The sequence below is a fragment of the Monodelphis domestica genome, chromosome 5 (assembly GCF_027887165.1).
Source record: "Monodelphis domestica isolate mMonDom1 chromosome 5, mMonDom1.pri, whole genome shotgun sequence".
Classification (NCBI taxonomy): Eukaryota; Metazoa; Chordata; class Mammalia; order Didelphimorphia; family Didelphidae; genus Monodelphis; species Monodelphis domestica.
Genome location: NC_077231.1, coordinates 183399357 through 183416160, shown reverse-complemented (window position 1 = coordinate 183416160; position 16804 = coordinate 183399357). Strand labels below are relative to the sequence as shown.

The following is a 16804-nucleotide window of genomic DNA, read 5'->3' as shown; positions in this document are numbered from 1 at the left end:
AGCTTAAAAACCCAAGCAGGTGAGAGCAAGGAAACAGGAAAAAGCCCCTGAGTTGTCATAGATTGCAGGACCGACCGTAGTCCAATTTGATAACAAGAATGTGTTTTCTGAGTAAAAGGAATAACGATGGGGCAATCGTGGGATCACAGTGAGTTCCTTCTGGGGCCTCCCTACCACTATCTAGGTGGGTTCATTTGGCCATGGTTTCTCCACTCCCCAACACACTGGAGACAAAGATAGGAAGTCCCCCACCTCCCTCCTTAAAAGTGCTTTGTCATTTCTTCTCCCTTAACTGAAATTCCAACCAGGGTTCAGGAAATGCCCTAATGAGCTACTTCTCTTTTCTCTCTTCTGAACTAAGTGGATTCAAACTAGACCATGCTATCCATTATTCATGGTCCAGTCCTGAGCTGTGGTCTGTTTCTTTCTCCTGTCCCTTTTTGCATGCTGCTGCTTATGTTCTGGTGACAGGGATTATGAGTCGATGCTGCTTAGTTGAAGTGATAACACTGATAGAAATCCAATCAGTGCCGGTAGGTATCTGAACTGGCCAGTTAATTTTCTGGACTTTAAATAAACTGATGAAGACCATTTGAATCAATACCTGTTTTCTGTTGCAATATGAGGCTTGCTTATAATTCAGAGATCATCTCGAATGTCAAGTAGGCAACTGGATATTAGAGTTGTCAAGCTGTGATTTCCTATAATTCTCTTAAAATTGATCTTGTAAGTAGCTTTGGGTTTCTTGGTATGATCAAGAATGTGGTGATCTCTATTTAAGATTTTTGGTTATTGAAGCATTTTTTTTTTCCATTCTGGTGTTCACAGGTCTTTGGTTTCTGAAAGGGGAAAATTCTTTGGCATTTCATTTGTGGCAGTGCAATTTATAGATGGTAATTTTTGATTATATATTCATTCCTATGTATTATCCTGAAGTTTATTTGATTGAATTTCTAGAGCATTTAATACCAATTTGTATTTTTTTAAAAATCTTTAGGATACAGAACGACAGTAGCAACATGCTTTTAACTCAGAGTAAGATTATTGTTGTCATAGAACAAGTTTTTAATTAAAATGTTATGGTTAGGAAACAAATGATAAAAGCACAAGGAATAAATTTCTTTTTAAATCATAAGGCTGGCATAAAAGGATAATGTTGGGGAGCTTCTTTGTTGTATAAAGCCTAGGCCCATTATATCTATTTCAAATAGTATTATTCCCCAAGAAATTATGATTTGAAATATTAATTTTAGGGCTTAAAAAAGAGACTCACGTCCAAACCTGAGGTAATGGTTACTTTTCTCCTCAGTGACTTAGTTATTTATTTACTACAGATTTCACTGAATGTCTAACTTTACAGGAAACTTCAGGAGTTTTCTCTCCCCTGTGTCAATAGAGGCAAATGAAACAGAGGTCTTTCTAGGTTTTTTTCAGGAAAATTTAGAATCCCTTTGAACTTGGATTGTGAATTTGACTTCATATATTAAAAATTACTCCTTCAAACTGTTTTTTAAAGAGTTAGACATTTTTATCCTTTATTAAGAAGTTACTTTTAAAAGATCTCCGATCTACCAATTCAGTTTTTACAAAAAAATACCTTCACATAGATGTAAAATCAGTATTTCCTCTTAATAACCGATTTATATAATTAGTTTTTTAAACCTTACAAAGTGCTTTATAATAATACTTTGTCATTTTAGCATTACACCAGCTGAATGTTACAGGTGTTGTTAGTTCCACTTTACAAAGGAAAAAACTGTGGTTAAATGACTTGAGCAGGACCCACTTGTCTCAGGGAGTTTTCAAAGCCAGGCCTTCCTCTTTGCAAGTCAAGTACTCTCTCTACTGGATAAAGTAGCCTCTAACATCTGCCTTTCAGTCTGGGTTTTCTCGGGTCTCAGGCTTTGACTATTCTTGGTTTTATGGATAGGAAATCTCATCATTCTAGAATCCAGTAACTTTTGTTGAACTGAAACTTGGAGTTGGTTGTAAAAAGAAATGAAACAAGCTGAATAATATTCTTAAAAGTCATCCTGACTATTGATTCTATGGCACAATAGTTGGCTGTGTCTTTCTCAATACCTAAGGGGGGGGGGGGTCAAAAAAAGATACTCGAATATGGTAGATATAGCTAGCACAAGTTGAAGATTGGAGGAAAGGACTATTGTTGCTAGGTGTGGGAGCAAACAAGTTAGGCACAAATATTTTTCATTAAGAAAGGTCAATTAGGAGTGGGGCAAAGATAGGGGCAAAAGCATTCTTCTATGTTAATCTCAAAGAATAATCATACAGTTAGAGCTAAAAGAATGTTCAGAGGTTTTGGAAATCCCATCCTTTGATTTTATAGATGGGGATACAGGCTTGCCTAGGGTCAGACAGGTAGAAAAATTGAGAAGTGGAATTTGAACTCAGATCCTCAGACTCCAAAGTCAATTCTCTTTCCATGGTACCACATGATAAATACTTTGGATTGGATTGGTTATATTTGTTATGAATAATTTTAGAAAACAGATACAATGTGTGGAAGGAAAATGCAATCAATACCAAAAGAATTAACCTCAATAGATTCTTTTCTGAACCTGATACAAAACTATTTTAAATCTGATGGGAATTTCAGTTATCAAATTTTGAAAGGAAAAATATTCACCAGTGAAAAAATTGAATTGAAAAGAAGAACAGGTCATAAAACAAATGATGTAATATGGTTAAAAAAATACAATTAGAAAAGGTCATCTGAAATTTGGGACTCCTTTAGAGGGACTATTATGAGTTATAAAATGGGCAAAACAATTACATTTACGTGTTTTTTATGTTTATATTTATTTTTTTATAAAAATATTTTTATAAAAAATATATTTTATATTTAACTGGAGACTTGCATGTGTCCTTTTAACTTCAGAATGACAAAATGGCACTTGGTAAAGTAATAGGAATAATCAATAGTAGAGAAAACATGGGCCTTTGAGATGAGATTGGAACAGTAGTTCTCTGGTTCATTTTAGGAAAGATAATAATAAAAAAAAAACCACATTATTGCAAACTCCAAACATGTCACACACACACACACACACACACAGACACGCAAGAATCTTAACTCTAAAAGGCATGAACCAATGGAAAGTCAAGGAATTTAATCTCTTTGATGAAATCCAAAATAGCATCAATACTGTCTCTGAGAGTTTATCATCAGTCAAATTTGAAAGCTGGGAGTGAAGCAGGTGTCTTTGGGAGAGGGCATAGATTCCCTCTAGCCTGAAGAGGCCTTGGATAAAATTCATTATATGGTGGTGGAAGAAATTGTCAGTTCCTTTCTGTCATAACAAAGGTAGAAGAAAGTTATGAAATGTATGAAAGACAGTTTTTGTTCATCATTAGGGGAGTTTTTCAAATGACTGAGTTGTTGAAATATTGAAATAACTTAAGGTAAATTGTAGAATCTCTTTAGTTGTAAAAATTTTAAGAATGGATTAAGTATCCTGAGGCAATGCTTTAAAAAAAATTAATTGCTATAAGAAAACAGCAGGGAATTTAATTTAATGATCCTAAAATTTCATTAATTGCTCTCTTTCTCATCTTTCCTTACTTTGAAAAAAAAGGGAAAAATTAAATTAAACTAAGGGCAGTAGTTGAGGCTAAAAAACAGTATGAAGTGATAATAGGCATTAGTATAATTAAAGAAATAAGAGTGCTAGTCCCTCTGTTAGGAAGATCTGAGTTCAAACCCAGCCTATGATGTTTGTTTTCTGTGGAACCCTGAATGAGTCACTGAACCTCTGTTTCTGTTTCCTCATCTGTAAAATAAAGCTTATCTACCTCCCAGGGTTATGAGAATAAAATGGCATGATTTGTAAAGGAATTTGCAAACTTAAACTACTATATAAATGCTAACTATGATAATGATGATAAGGATTTTCCCCTGCTAGTTGGAATTTAGATTGCCTTGCCATACAAATAGTTATTGGAGTAGTTATCCCTGGGTTTTCTTTGCTTTCCTTTCTTCCAGGCTTTGGCCACTTCCCCAACCTTGATGGGGTTTGGGAGGTTAGGGATAGAGAGGGACCAAGAAGTCAGATGTGTATGTGCTTCTTTCTCTGCTATTCTCCCCAAAAGTCTTCACCTTCTTACTTCCTGTCCCTGAATTTTATTATCTTAGTCCAGCAATCATTAACAAACACATATTTTAGAGTCTCTGTTATGCACCTTACTGAGAATATAACCTTGTGGAGAACAAGGTGTGGATCAATGTTATTCTCTTGGTATAGACCTTAGCTCAGCACCTTTTCGGATTACTATCTCTTTACATCCTAACAACAACCCAATGGGAATAAATTCCTTCTATTATTCCTACTTTTGCAGATGAGTGAACTATTGCTCAAGAAAGCTGATGGGACTTGAGGTAGAATTTGATTTCCTAACTTGACATTCCACATTTTATCCAATGGATCATCTTTCTGCCTAACATCAACTTTAAGAGTTTAATGACTTTCATGGATGGCCTCTGAGCCAGCACCTGGGGGAAATGGAGGAAGCGGTGATACCAGAGGCATTAGTGGCAATGAGTGTTGGTGGAGAGATGAAATCACCCTCTCTGTTAAGATGATGGCCTTGGGAATAGAGAGACAGATCTATACTGGACATGGAGTAATTCAGATTCTGTGGATTGAGCAGAGGTTAAATTGTAATGTATATTGTGGGCATGCAGTGGATTTCTTTAGGTCTTGGTCACCAAACATGAAATGGGAAGTCAAAAATTGAGCATTTTAAGTCCCAGTGGAGCCACAGCTTTGCCATGGGATTATGAATAAGTTTGGGTTTTCCTGATGATATTAACAGTTGAAATAGCTTCTAGTGGGGAAGGGAAAAGCCTAGAAGAAGTGATAAAGTCTGGCTCTCCAAGATGTTTGAAAAAGTTTTGGTTTTGTTTTTTTCTTCTGCGAACTGCCATGATACCCAACAGGAAACCTGTGGGATTTATTGGTCAAATGCCAAGCATAACCCTCCTCCCCTTTCCTGCAGCCTTTGGGATGTGATGATGCTCAAGGTGTCACAGGACACTTCTAACACAGCTGTCTTAAACCACAATTGTAGAACATATAAAGACCTGAGTATAGCTGTAGGGCAATTGGAAATGAACTTTTCCAGTGCCTTCATCTCTGAGAAAAGACTAAGGTTCCTTCCTGATTGTCTATCTTCATTAGGTCAGATGGAGACAATTACTTGGATAACTAACGAAGATATGTTTACTTTTGCCTTCCTTTATTGTTCTTATATTTTTTCATATTCTTTTTATTCATGTCATGTCCACTGTTTGTGTAGCTCCTGGCTTAATTCTTGGACTTTTCTTTTCCCTCTTGACTTTGTCATTTGAGTATCTCATCAGCTTTCAGTGGGTTTAGTTATCTTCTCTTAGCAAATGATTTCCTAGAGCCTTCATCACTTGTCTTTTGGGTATCTCATACTGATCATCCCATAGTCATTTGAAGTTCCACAAATTTAAAGCAAAACACATTAATCTTTCTCCTTAAACTTTCCCCTCTTACCAACTTCTCTATTACGGTCAACAGCACCACCATCTTCCCTCTTATCCATCCTCCCCAGTGTAAAACTTCATTCTCAAGCCCTCATCCCCATTCATACCACATTCACCAATGCATTTCCAAATCTTGTCATTTACAATTTCATAACATTTCTTGTATATACCTTCTTTCCACTCACATGGCCACCAACCTAGTGTAGACCCTTCTTCTCCCAACCTGGATTGTTATAGTAACCTTCTAATAATTAGAGTGATCTCCTCCTGCTCCATTTGTCCTTGACCAAGAGGGTGATTACATCTCCCTACCAACACTCGGGTATCACCACTTCCTTCACTTCCCCAGGTGCTGGCTCATAGGCCATCCATGAAAGTCATTAAACTCTTAAACCCTTTACCCAATAACAATTCATCCACATTTATAAATTAAATACCAAATCTTTGCTTCCATCAGCTAGTCTGTCTAGCTTGTGGCCTAATTGGAATTGCTAAGTAAATAATTTTCCTAGGATGCAGCTCAAGCACCTAGAAACACAAAGATGTTGCTGATTACATGAAGAAACAATACTTGGCAGGACCATTAAACACTATTCTTAAGTTTAAAAAAAAAGTTTATTTTACAGATAAGGAAACTGAGGCATATAGACTTAAGTGATTTGTCCACAGTCACACAACTTGTGTCTAAAGCTAGATTTGAATACAGAAGGATGTTTTTTCATTTCCACATAAGTTTAAAAAGGAAGTCAATTATATTGAAGTACAGTTATCAAAATGTCTTCCCATCTAAGAACATACTCAATACTATGAGATCGATGCTGTTATCATCTCCATTTCACAGTTGAGGAAACTGAGGCAAACTGAGATACAATGACTTGCCCAGGGTCACACAGCTAGAATGTGTCTGAGGACAGATTAGAACTCTGGTCTTTCTGATTCTAGCCTAGAGTTCTATCCACTGTGCTACCTACCAACTTCTGAAATTTGGAAAGAATCATAGACAATTATTTTTATATTTAGAATGTGACTCCTCCTATCCTTCCAATCTTTGTACCCCTTTACTTCTCTCAAGCAATCTAAGTTTCTGTTAGACTGGCCTACAGGTTGTTCCTTAAATTATGGCAAAACACACAGTCCCAATATACTTCCTCCCAATCTCTCTATTTCGGTTTCTATGTTATCTGCTCTTTCTCAGTTAAAATCCTCCCTTTGCCTGAGGCCATCCTGTTGCTAGTGGCTCCTCCTCCTCTGAGATGACCTTTGATCTTCTCTGTATACATTTTGTTTATAGGTAGTTATTTACATGTTATCTCTTCCTTTAGAAAGGGAGCTCCCTGAGGGCAGGGACTATGTTTTCTTTTCTCCACAATTACAGAGTTTGGGCTAGTGCCAGAAAGGCAGATAATAAGGACTGAATGTTGTTTTTTTTAATGTATCTGTTGACTAGAAGTAACCTGCTCCTATTTCAGAATTCCAGCATTAAAGTTGGAAGCCTAGAGTTGACTTGGCACAAAGATAAGTCTGAACAGAAATTTATCTTATTTATTTATGGCAAATATGATATGCTCTAAATCTTTGAATCATTTCAACGCAGACCCAGAGAAGTCAATGCAAAATATATAAAAAGTATTTTTTGTAATACTACTAAAAACTGCTGGGTTCAGGAAAGCTTTCCTGTAGAAGGAAAATCTCCAGCCAAGCCTTGAAGAAAAGAGTCAGAGGTGAAGGAGAGAATATGTTTGAAGCATGGAGAAAGTGATGGAATTGTGTGGTGAAGTGGCAAGAGTACAGGTCTGGAGTTAGGAAGACCTGAGTCTTCCATCGAGCCATGTGATCAAGCAGTTGTTTTTCTTCTGTGTTTCTACTCCCACAGTTCTTTCTCTGGATCTGGATAGCTTCTTTCTCATAAGTCCCTTAGAATTGTCCTGGATCATTGCATTGCTGCTAGTAGAGAAGTCCATTACTAATAAGTGTTTTGAGTCTGAATTTGAACTCAGGTTTCCAAGTCCAGAGCTTTCTCCACTGAGACACCTAGCTGTCTCCTAAAGGAATGCAGAGAAGCTGTTATATTAGAGAAATGGTTTAAGATAGGAGTGAAAGGAAGAAAATCAAAAGGGAAACAAAAATCCCATAAAATAAATAAATAAATGAAATACTAGCTCTTCTTTCCAGAACAAAAGAAAAAGAAAGAGACCTTATTGAAAAATCATTTCTATGAGGCCCAAGATTTCTACTTGAATTTTACTGAAGGTGATCTATACACTGAGAAGAGATGACTACTAGGTGGTTAGCCTGACGGATGGGAGGATGGTGTCATCCTTTACAATAACAAGAAAGGTAAGAGTTGAGGGGTGGGAGACAGATTTAGGGGGAAAGATAATGAGTTCAGTTTTAGACATATGGGGTTTAAAATGTCCACTGTGGACATATTAACGTGGAGCTATCTGAAAAGCAGTTAGAAATGTAAGATCAAAGGTCAGCAGAAAGTCTGGGAGAATAATAGGTAGAATTAAGAATCGTTACCATAGAGATGGCGATTAAATTCATAACCTGTGAAATCATTAAGTGAAGTAGTATTGAGGGAAAAAGAAAATGGACTGGGACAGAACTCTGAGGGACTTTTTCAGGTAGAGAGCCTTGTCCATGTTAATACAGATAGTGCAAATATTGGCTGTTGGACTCTTACGGAGGTCTCCCAAATGCCCATTCAATCCAATGTGTGTCCTTCAGTGGGTAAGGCACTGTGCTAGGCACTAGGGATACAAAGGCAAAAGTGAAATAATGCCTGTCCTTAGATTACATTCTGCTGGAGAAAAGTCACATATCATTAAAGGAAAGATGATTCTGCAGAGCCAAGAGGTACTAATCACTGGAGGGATGGTCTAGGGATTCTCAGATGCAGAAGTGAGGAAGGAAAGCATTGCTGGCAGCTGGTAATATAAGGATGAGGAGGATGAAATTCTGATTTCAGATGACTGAGTATTGGACTAGTTTAGTAGTCAAGAGACTGCTCTAAATCTTGTCTTCCAGATTGACCAGAAGGTAGATTTTTTGAAGGACAGTCATATCCCAAGATCTGCCCAGTTCCACATAAGGAGCAATTTCATTGATTATCACTACTTTGGCTTTTGAAGGCATTTCTTGACATTCATAAGAATTGATTTGCCTGGTGTGCAAAAACCACAATAATGACCATTGGAAGCCTTTCCTAGCCCTTCTCTATTCTATTGCATTCTTTTTCTTAATTCTCTCCTTTTTATCCTATATTATAGCTTGTTTCTACACAGGTGTTTGCTTGTTGTCTCCCCCATTTGATTGAGAGCTTCTTGAGTACAAGACCTGTGTTTTGCCAGTTTTTATATCCCCAGTGCCAGGCACATAGTGTATTTATTAGCACATAAATGTTTATTGCCTGAGTGATAAGGTAGAGCTCAGAAATATGAGCTTGGTTGTGGAGGGTTTTAAGCCAGTAAGGGTGTTTAGTTTTTGGTGGCTTTTGTATTATATAGATGAAAGGGAGACACTAGGGATTTTTAAGAGAATGAAATGTTCAAACATCTGTTTTAGGAATAGATTTTGGAGAGTGGAAATAGGGAGATCAATTAAGAGGTTCTTGCAGTACTCCAAAGATGGTGTGAATTTTAGATTTAATTTTAACTTTTATAATGACAAGTACCTGAACTAGGGCAATGGTGAGTAGCTCTGAGTAATCAATACAAGAGATGTTGGGGATGCAGAATTTATAAGACTTAGCAACAGGCTGGATATGTGGGTTAAGGAAGAAGGAGGAGTCAAATCTGACTAATTTTAAGAACATAAATAAATGAAGGTCTAGTGGTTCACAGAACAATAATGGAGGAGGTGGCAGTTGTGGAGAATTGAATTTTAGATGCATTGACTATGACACATCTTTGGGATATCTAGGTTGAGATACCCAGCAGATGGTGATAAGGGCTATTCAGACAGACATTGAATACCTCTGGGTGGATATACTGGAGAGAGAATTTAAACTTGGGAACAGATTGAGCTTGATGGCTTTTGTGGTCCTTTCTAATTCTAAATTTCCATATATCTGTGAATGGAAAATGGGAGTGGAATTTGGGCTAGATATCTTGATTTGGGAGCCATCTGCATAGAAATGGTAATTGAATCTTTTGTAGATATTGAATGAAGAGCAAAAAAAAAAAAAGAGAAAAGGCCTTAGGTTAGAATTTTGAATGATAACTACACTTAGTGAATTAAAAAAATTTTTTTTAAAAAGAGGATTCAGAATCTAGCAAAGACACCAAGGAATGGTGAGACAGACCAGGTGGTGAACCAAAGGAGGACAGTTTCAAAAGTCAGGATAAGAGGAAGTATATTGAAGAAGGTGACAGTATCAAATAGAATAGAGTTCAAGGAGAATGAAGACAATGAATGTTGCTTTGTTTTTTTTTTTTAATTAAAAGAATTTATTTACAGATATCTCATAGTCTCTCCCTCCCCTCCCTATACCACCAAAGGCAATGTCCAGCAAATAGATATGTACATATTGTACATATAAATTATATCTTTCCTGTTTCTACTTTTTCAGTTCATTCTCTGGATGTGAACATTCACAAGTTATTCTTAAAATATTAAATCTGTAGCTGTGTATAATGTTTTCTTGGTTCCATTAGGTTTTCTTTCTTCATTATCTCATGTAGTTCTTTCTTACAGCTGAGTAGTATTTTATCACAATCATATACTTGTTTAGCCATTCCCCAGTTGATGGACATCTCCTTGATTTCTTTGCCACCATGAAGAGAACTGCTATAAATATTTTGGAAAATACTAGTTCTTTTTCTTTTCCCCAGATCTCCTTGGGAAATAGAATCAGAAATGGTATCACTTGATTTAAGGGTATACATAGTTTTATAGCATTCTGTGTAATTCAAAATTGCTCTCCAAAATGGTTGAATCAGTTCATAGTTCCATCAACAGTGTGTTAGTGTCTCTGCTTTTCTACACCCCCTCCAATATTTGCCATTTTGTGCTTTTATGGTGACATTGTTGGAGAAAAAAAAAAGAATGCGACATACCTTGTGGCTTAGGTACATATCAGTCAGGCACACTTTTTAAAATTAATTTAAAATTTCTTCAAATGTAGGTATTTTTTTGATGGAAGGAAAATTAGTAGGATTTCACACATCTTTCTACAACACAAGATATTTCAAAGTAATACTTGGCAAATGAATTAATTGCCAAATCTAATGGTTTCTTCTCATTTGGTATCCTTCCTAACCTCCACAGTCCTTGATCAACCTCTTCTTGATATTCTTATCACTTGGCTTTCCCTGCAGCCTTCTCCTGGTTCTTCTATCTTTTGGGTCATTCTTTCATATGTATTGCCTCCTGCTTACTGTAGAGGTTCATGTCCTACCCGTCACCCCTCTACCTTTCTAGCCTTCTGACACTTTACATCCCATCACCCCTAAGTACCCTTCAATCTAGTGACCACGGTTGGTCTCCTTACCCTTCTATAGAACAAGTTACTCCACTCCAACTCACTGCTTTGGGCTTATGACTGGCATTCCTCTCAAGTCTGGAATGTTTTCCCTTTTTATCTCTCCCTTTTGGCTTCTTTCAAATCTCAACTAAAAACCCACCTTTTATAGGAAACCTTTCCCATTTTAGTGCATTCTCTCCATTATTTCCTATTTATGCTGCATATAATTTTATTTATTATTTCTGTATTAGATTCTGAACTCCTTAAAGGAGGGGACTGGCTTTTGCCTTTCTTTTCATTACTAGCATTTAACACAATGCCAGTCACCTAGTGTGTGTGTGTGTGTGTGTGTTTTTTTTTGTTGTAGTTTTTTTAAACCTTTACCTTCCGTCTTGGAGTCAATACTGTGTATTGGCTCCAAGGCAGAAGAGTGGTAAGGGCTAGGCAATGAGGGTCAAATGACTTGCTGAGGGTCACACAGCTGGGAAGTGTCTGGATCAGATTTGAACCTAGGACCTCTTGTCTCTAGGCCAGGCTCTCAATCCACTGAGCTACCCAGCTGCCCCCTAGAGTGTGTTTTAAATGCTTATTAACTTGACATTTAGAGGAATCCTGTACAAAGAAAATGTCTCAATATGATAAACATAGTTTTGGGTTAACTTTCTACTCTAACAAGCAGAACAATAGTCACTTAATCTTTTCTGAATGCCTTGGGAGAATCATTCTCTTAAAAGGCTCTTATTTTGACCACTCCTTTCTGGGGCCCCAGGTAACCTAAAGCAACCAATGGGACCTGCTTATTCTGATCAGTACCCTAATCCAATCAGGAAATGAGGAAAGAGGGGACAGCCTTTAGTTTAAATGCTAAACTCTTCAGGAGGAAAAAGGAGGGATATGTTTACTAAATTAGAAGTGTTTTAATTTCTAAATGGGTTTACCATTCATTTAATTTTACCCAATTTTAGCTTGCACTTTCATTCAGAAAAAGCCTTTTTCCGAAGGAAAAATGTGTTAGGTATGAGAAGAAGGATTTAAAAGGGGGACATTGTTTCCTAAGAAATTTGATTAAATACTGATCGTTTCCTTCCTTCTGGTAAGTCTGTAAACAACTTTAGACTGGAGAGATATTATTTCTTAACATCTTCTGTTGAACTAAAAAGGAAGTTATTAACATGCTTTCATAATAGAAAGAAAAAAGGCCATTGGATTTAGCAGATATTTAGCAGGTAGCCTTGGAGAGGGCAGCTTCACTAGAGTAATGAGGGATTGAAAAATGAGTGGCTGGGAAAGAATGGAGTCCCATAGTACAGACAGCTCTTTCCACTTTGTCTTTGGCTATGAAAGAGAGAGAAGTGGGAGAAGTGAAGTGATTTTTTTTTTAAAGGATAGGTAAGATATGTGAATGTATATGTTTGTAGGGTCATAGGATTAATTAAGTAGCTGACGGTGGAATTCCTGACTTCCTAGCATTCTATCACACTGTATCTCCTTGACCCTAACTGATCATGAATGTTAGTTTGAGATTTGAGGAATAAAGGAAAATACTTTGTTTTATCTTATTTTTCTTGTCTGATGAAATGGAATAATCAATTTGCTTAGAGAAGATTTTTTTTTTCTGGCACCATCAAAGAGGAATTTATTGTGTAGATCCTAATATTAGAAATATTGGGCAATATGATTGCAAAATGTTCAACCACAGTTTTGTAAAGGATGCAGAAAAATTATTATCAGGCATTTCTCATATCATTGGGATATAAGAATTAAGCATATAGCATTAAATCTTATGAAGATTCTTTTGAGGCTCTTAAACTCGGAGATAATATTTTCTGATGATCTAACTTAATATAAGCATGGAATTTAAAGGAATTAGAAGCCTGAATAGGTAACATGTCTGTTAGGCTGTCTCAGATAACAACTGTCTTAAATAAACTTTAGCCTAATATCAAATTATAGCCAATTCACTGCCGAATTCTGTCTAGCAACTGAAGAATCAATATTATGTTGCCATTGATTAAAACTTTTTAAGCTAAAAGATATGATGCAGCAAGAATTGATATTCTATTATGAAAATTTAGGAGCCTGACTAATTTTTCTATCCAGACAGAAGACATTTTCACTTGTGCATGGAAGTAACCCATACAGGTGGGCAAACAGGTATGGCAAACATTTTATTAAGAAATTGAATTTTATTTTTGAATATTAATTTATTTGAATCTGTTCAAGCATTGGGAAAAGTAGAATCATAGATTTAGATCTATAAGGGTCAGAGGCCAAATGTCTCTCATTTTTCAGATGAAACCGAGGCCCTCAGGTACTTAATAGGTTTGCTCAAAGTCATACAAATAGTAAACGACAAATGGGGATTTGAGCCCAGTTTCTTGACTCCAAACCTCCTACTCTTTCTATTGGATTTGACAGTGTAAGTTGACATTTCTAAAACTTAAATTTTATACAATGCAGAATCAATGAGATAATTTTAGGCTTAAATGTTTTCAAGGAGAGGTATGAACAACTTTTAATGATATATTAACAATTTTGATAGGAAAAGAAACCCAATAAGAGCCATTCTGTCTCCCCTAGGGCTCCTAAGGGTCTGCTTTTGAATTGAATCAGACCCTTAAATGTTGAACAGAATTATCTTGATTATAAAGGTAGCAACTTACTGTTAAATCCTCTGTCAAATGTCAATATTACATACCACTGAATTGATAAGAAAATTCAGGAAATAAGTGAATTCATCTATTGCTCATTGAAACAAAGTAAACCTAAAAATAGAATGATTTTAATTGTGTACTGTTAGATGTAAGGTTGTTTTTTCTGACCATAATAAGTCGATCTTTTCAGTTTCTTATGGGTCTTCTTATTCTTAGGATCAATGATTGCATCTTGACTATGCTATTATATATCTCTGGTGTTCTAACCTTTTCTGTGTCATGGATCCCTTTGGTATTTTAATAAAATCTATGGATGCTTTCCTAAAACAATGTTTTTAAAGGCATAAAATAAAAAGCATAGGATTACAAAGGAAACCAATTGCATTGAAAAACAGTTTTCAAAATAGATGTTTTTTTACATTTCAGGGGCTTTAGGTTAAGAATCTGTGACTTATCTCTCTGAGCTTGGACATGCCACTTTACCTCTAATCTGTAAAACATGTCGCAACCTCTAATCTGCAAAGGAGGGGATTAGGCTCTATGATCTCTAAAGGACCTTGCAACCTGAAAAGTCTATAATTCAAAAACTAAATATTTGTCTACTTCTTTCCTATAAATACATAGGCATGACATCCAAATTCATCAACAATTAAAAAAAAAAGAAGATAGAACCTGAAAATAGCCTTTTTTGGTTCTCCTTAGAACTAGAATTTCACCTTTCAAAGACCTTTCTTATACTGGCTAATTTTAGGTGTTGTGATGTAATATAAGCTTTGAAGGAACATAAATAGCATAGAATCTATGACCAGGTTATACTGCCTGCTCCACAGATGAATCCAATCTATAGATGAAACACAACAAGGAAGAATGGAAAGAATCAATAATAAGCAATTAATAAATGCTAACTGGATATTAATATGAATACTGGACTTTTTCAGAAAACCTAGGGTCAAGTCCTAACTCTTTCATTTCTTACTTTCTTGGATAGGTTAGTTTGAGAGGCTTAATTTCCACATAATTAGAATGGGAAAAAATAAGTAATACTTGGATTCTCAGCATCATAGAATTGTCCTGAAGTGATATAGATAAAAGTGATTGTTTTTAATGAAGGAAGTACTCATTTTTTATCACCAATAAACATGTAAAAAGTATTATGTTGTTATTATTTTTTTAAAATAAGTCTTGTTTCTGACTTAGAATGGCAACTAAGTATTGATTCCAAGACAGAAGAATAGTAAGGGCTAAGCAATTGGCATTGTTACTTTCTTAGGGTCACAAAACTAGAAATATTTCAAGTCAAATTTGAACCCAGGATCTCCTGTTTCCAGGTTTGGCAATCTGTCTACTGAGTCACTTAACTGCCCTTATTATGTTGTTTTTAATCACTTCTTCCCATGGAATGGAAATATATTGTAACAATGATCAGTGATGAAATAATTGTACCCAGAAGATCATTGTTGGTATTGAAAAATATTAGACTATCAATATGTGATGGCTTGAAAAGAAAAGTATGCTTTTTACTTTTTTTTAAATAACATTTTTATTTCTCCAAAACTGTTTACTCCTGGTCCAAATTCTGTCTCATAAACAAATCAAGAAACAAAAATTGAGCAAAATGAAGATGACATCTGACAGTGTATGTGCCATTCTGTACCTGTATTGAGGAGAGAAGTTTATTTGGTTATTGGTCAATGGCAGATAAGATTGATGTTGGTGTAGGGTTTTGAGAATATGTCCAGCAAGTAAATTAGACTGTAGTGATAAGAGCTGAGAAATACAAATAAAATTTTAAGAAAGTTGGGAATGAACTTCTGCGAGGTGTATTAAGAGCTTCAAATAAATATGCTAAGTAGATATTAGCTTAGGAGAATCCTGAATTTACAAAATGTAGAAAGATAGATCTGGGAAAGTCAAGGTTATTTGGGGCATCAATATGGATTAGGTTTCTTTGATTCATCTTGAAGAAATCACAGTTTGGATAACAAATGTTTCCAGATTATTTGAACAGAATTAATTCTTTCAAGTCTTTTCAGTTCAATTAACTTATTGTGTTGGAAGCATTTTTTAAGCTCTTGTTCTATCCTAGAAAATGAGGATACAAAGCTAAAACCCCCCAAAAGATTCTCTGCCCTCAAAAAGCTTATATTCTACTAGAGGATTAAAATGTATACGTATTAATATATTCAGTTATTCTGATAACTATGAATTCCATTTGTAGTATCTCAAAAGCCATGAGAACTTTTTTTTTCTGTCCCCAACAATATTTATTGAAGCAAGAAAATAGGATGTTGAATTCTCGGGTTCCTCAGGCATGGGTGAGTATAGGTTGATTTCTGCTTTTCTGTTGTGTAAAGAGATGACATTTCCACCCCCTTGAAGACAAAAGCAGCAGAATATGTAGTAAATTCTTTTGCCTTCCAAAGGTCAGACCTTTGCTCCCTTTCAGCTTTTTTTTCCCCCATAATCTCAACATTCCAGTTATGAGTATGGTTAGGAACAGAGACTGCAATATTGAAGGTCAGATTGAGTTTAAGGAGGAAGTTGATAACTTTCAACCCAATTTAAACTATCTCAGGGGGAGAGATAAGGAAAGGAGGGCTGATTACTAAATAATGAAATAAATGCTGATTATCTTTGTTAGAGATGTATGGGAAATGCCTCTCAGCTTATCCCCTAGACTGCTATTGAGCAATATTAGGTGGTGATGATAAATAAGTTTGACAATGTATTTTCCTCTATGGTTCAGGCAGCTACCCCAAGAGAAATATCCAAAAGGACATCATTTTGCAAGCTTAGATTTCCTACGGATGAGACTTTGGCAGGATTATTGCCACTCTTCAGTTCTAATCTCCTAAATCTATTATGTCAGCTAATGTATACAAAGGGAATATCTCATTTCTAGCCAATCAAGAAACATTTATTAAGTATCTCCTATGAGTCAGACACTATGCTAAGCACTGAAATCGGAGGGTCCTCTATGCATATCGGTAGAACCAATATCTTCTCATATATACTTGTTTAGTCTAGTCAGAGAGCTGAAAATGATTTGGAGAAAATAAATTATTGTTAAATATATCTGGTCTCAGAAGTAGCATCTTCACACTCCGAGCTCTGAATAGACACATTCTGTTCATTAGCCATGGCACCTCCCTC

The 16804-nt window shown here is 35.8% G+C and overlaps 1 protein-coding gene across 1 annotated transcript in view; it reads left to right on the top strand.

The window, feature by feature from the left end:
* Positions 1-364: 364 nt before the first annotated feature.
* TFEC (transcription factor EC) overlaps positions 365-16804 on the top strand; it is a 100464-nt gene continuing 84024 nt past the window's right edge. Inside the window, exon 1 of the mRNA XM_007504175.3 lies at positions 365-533. Within this exon, the coding sequence (XP_007504237.2) occupies positions 477-533 (57 nt within the window). The 5' untranslated portion in view covers positions 365-476. The remainder of the gene's footprint in view (positions 534-16804) is intronic.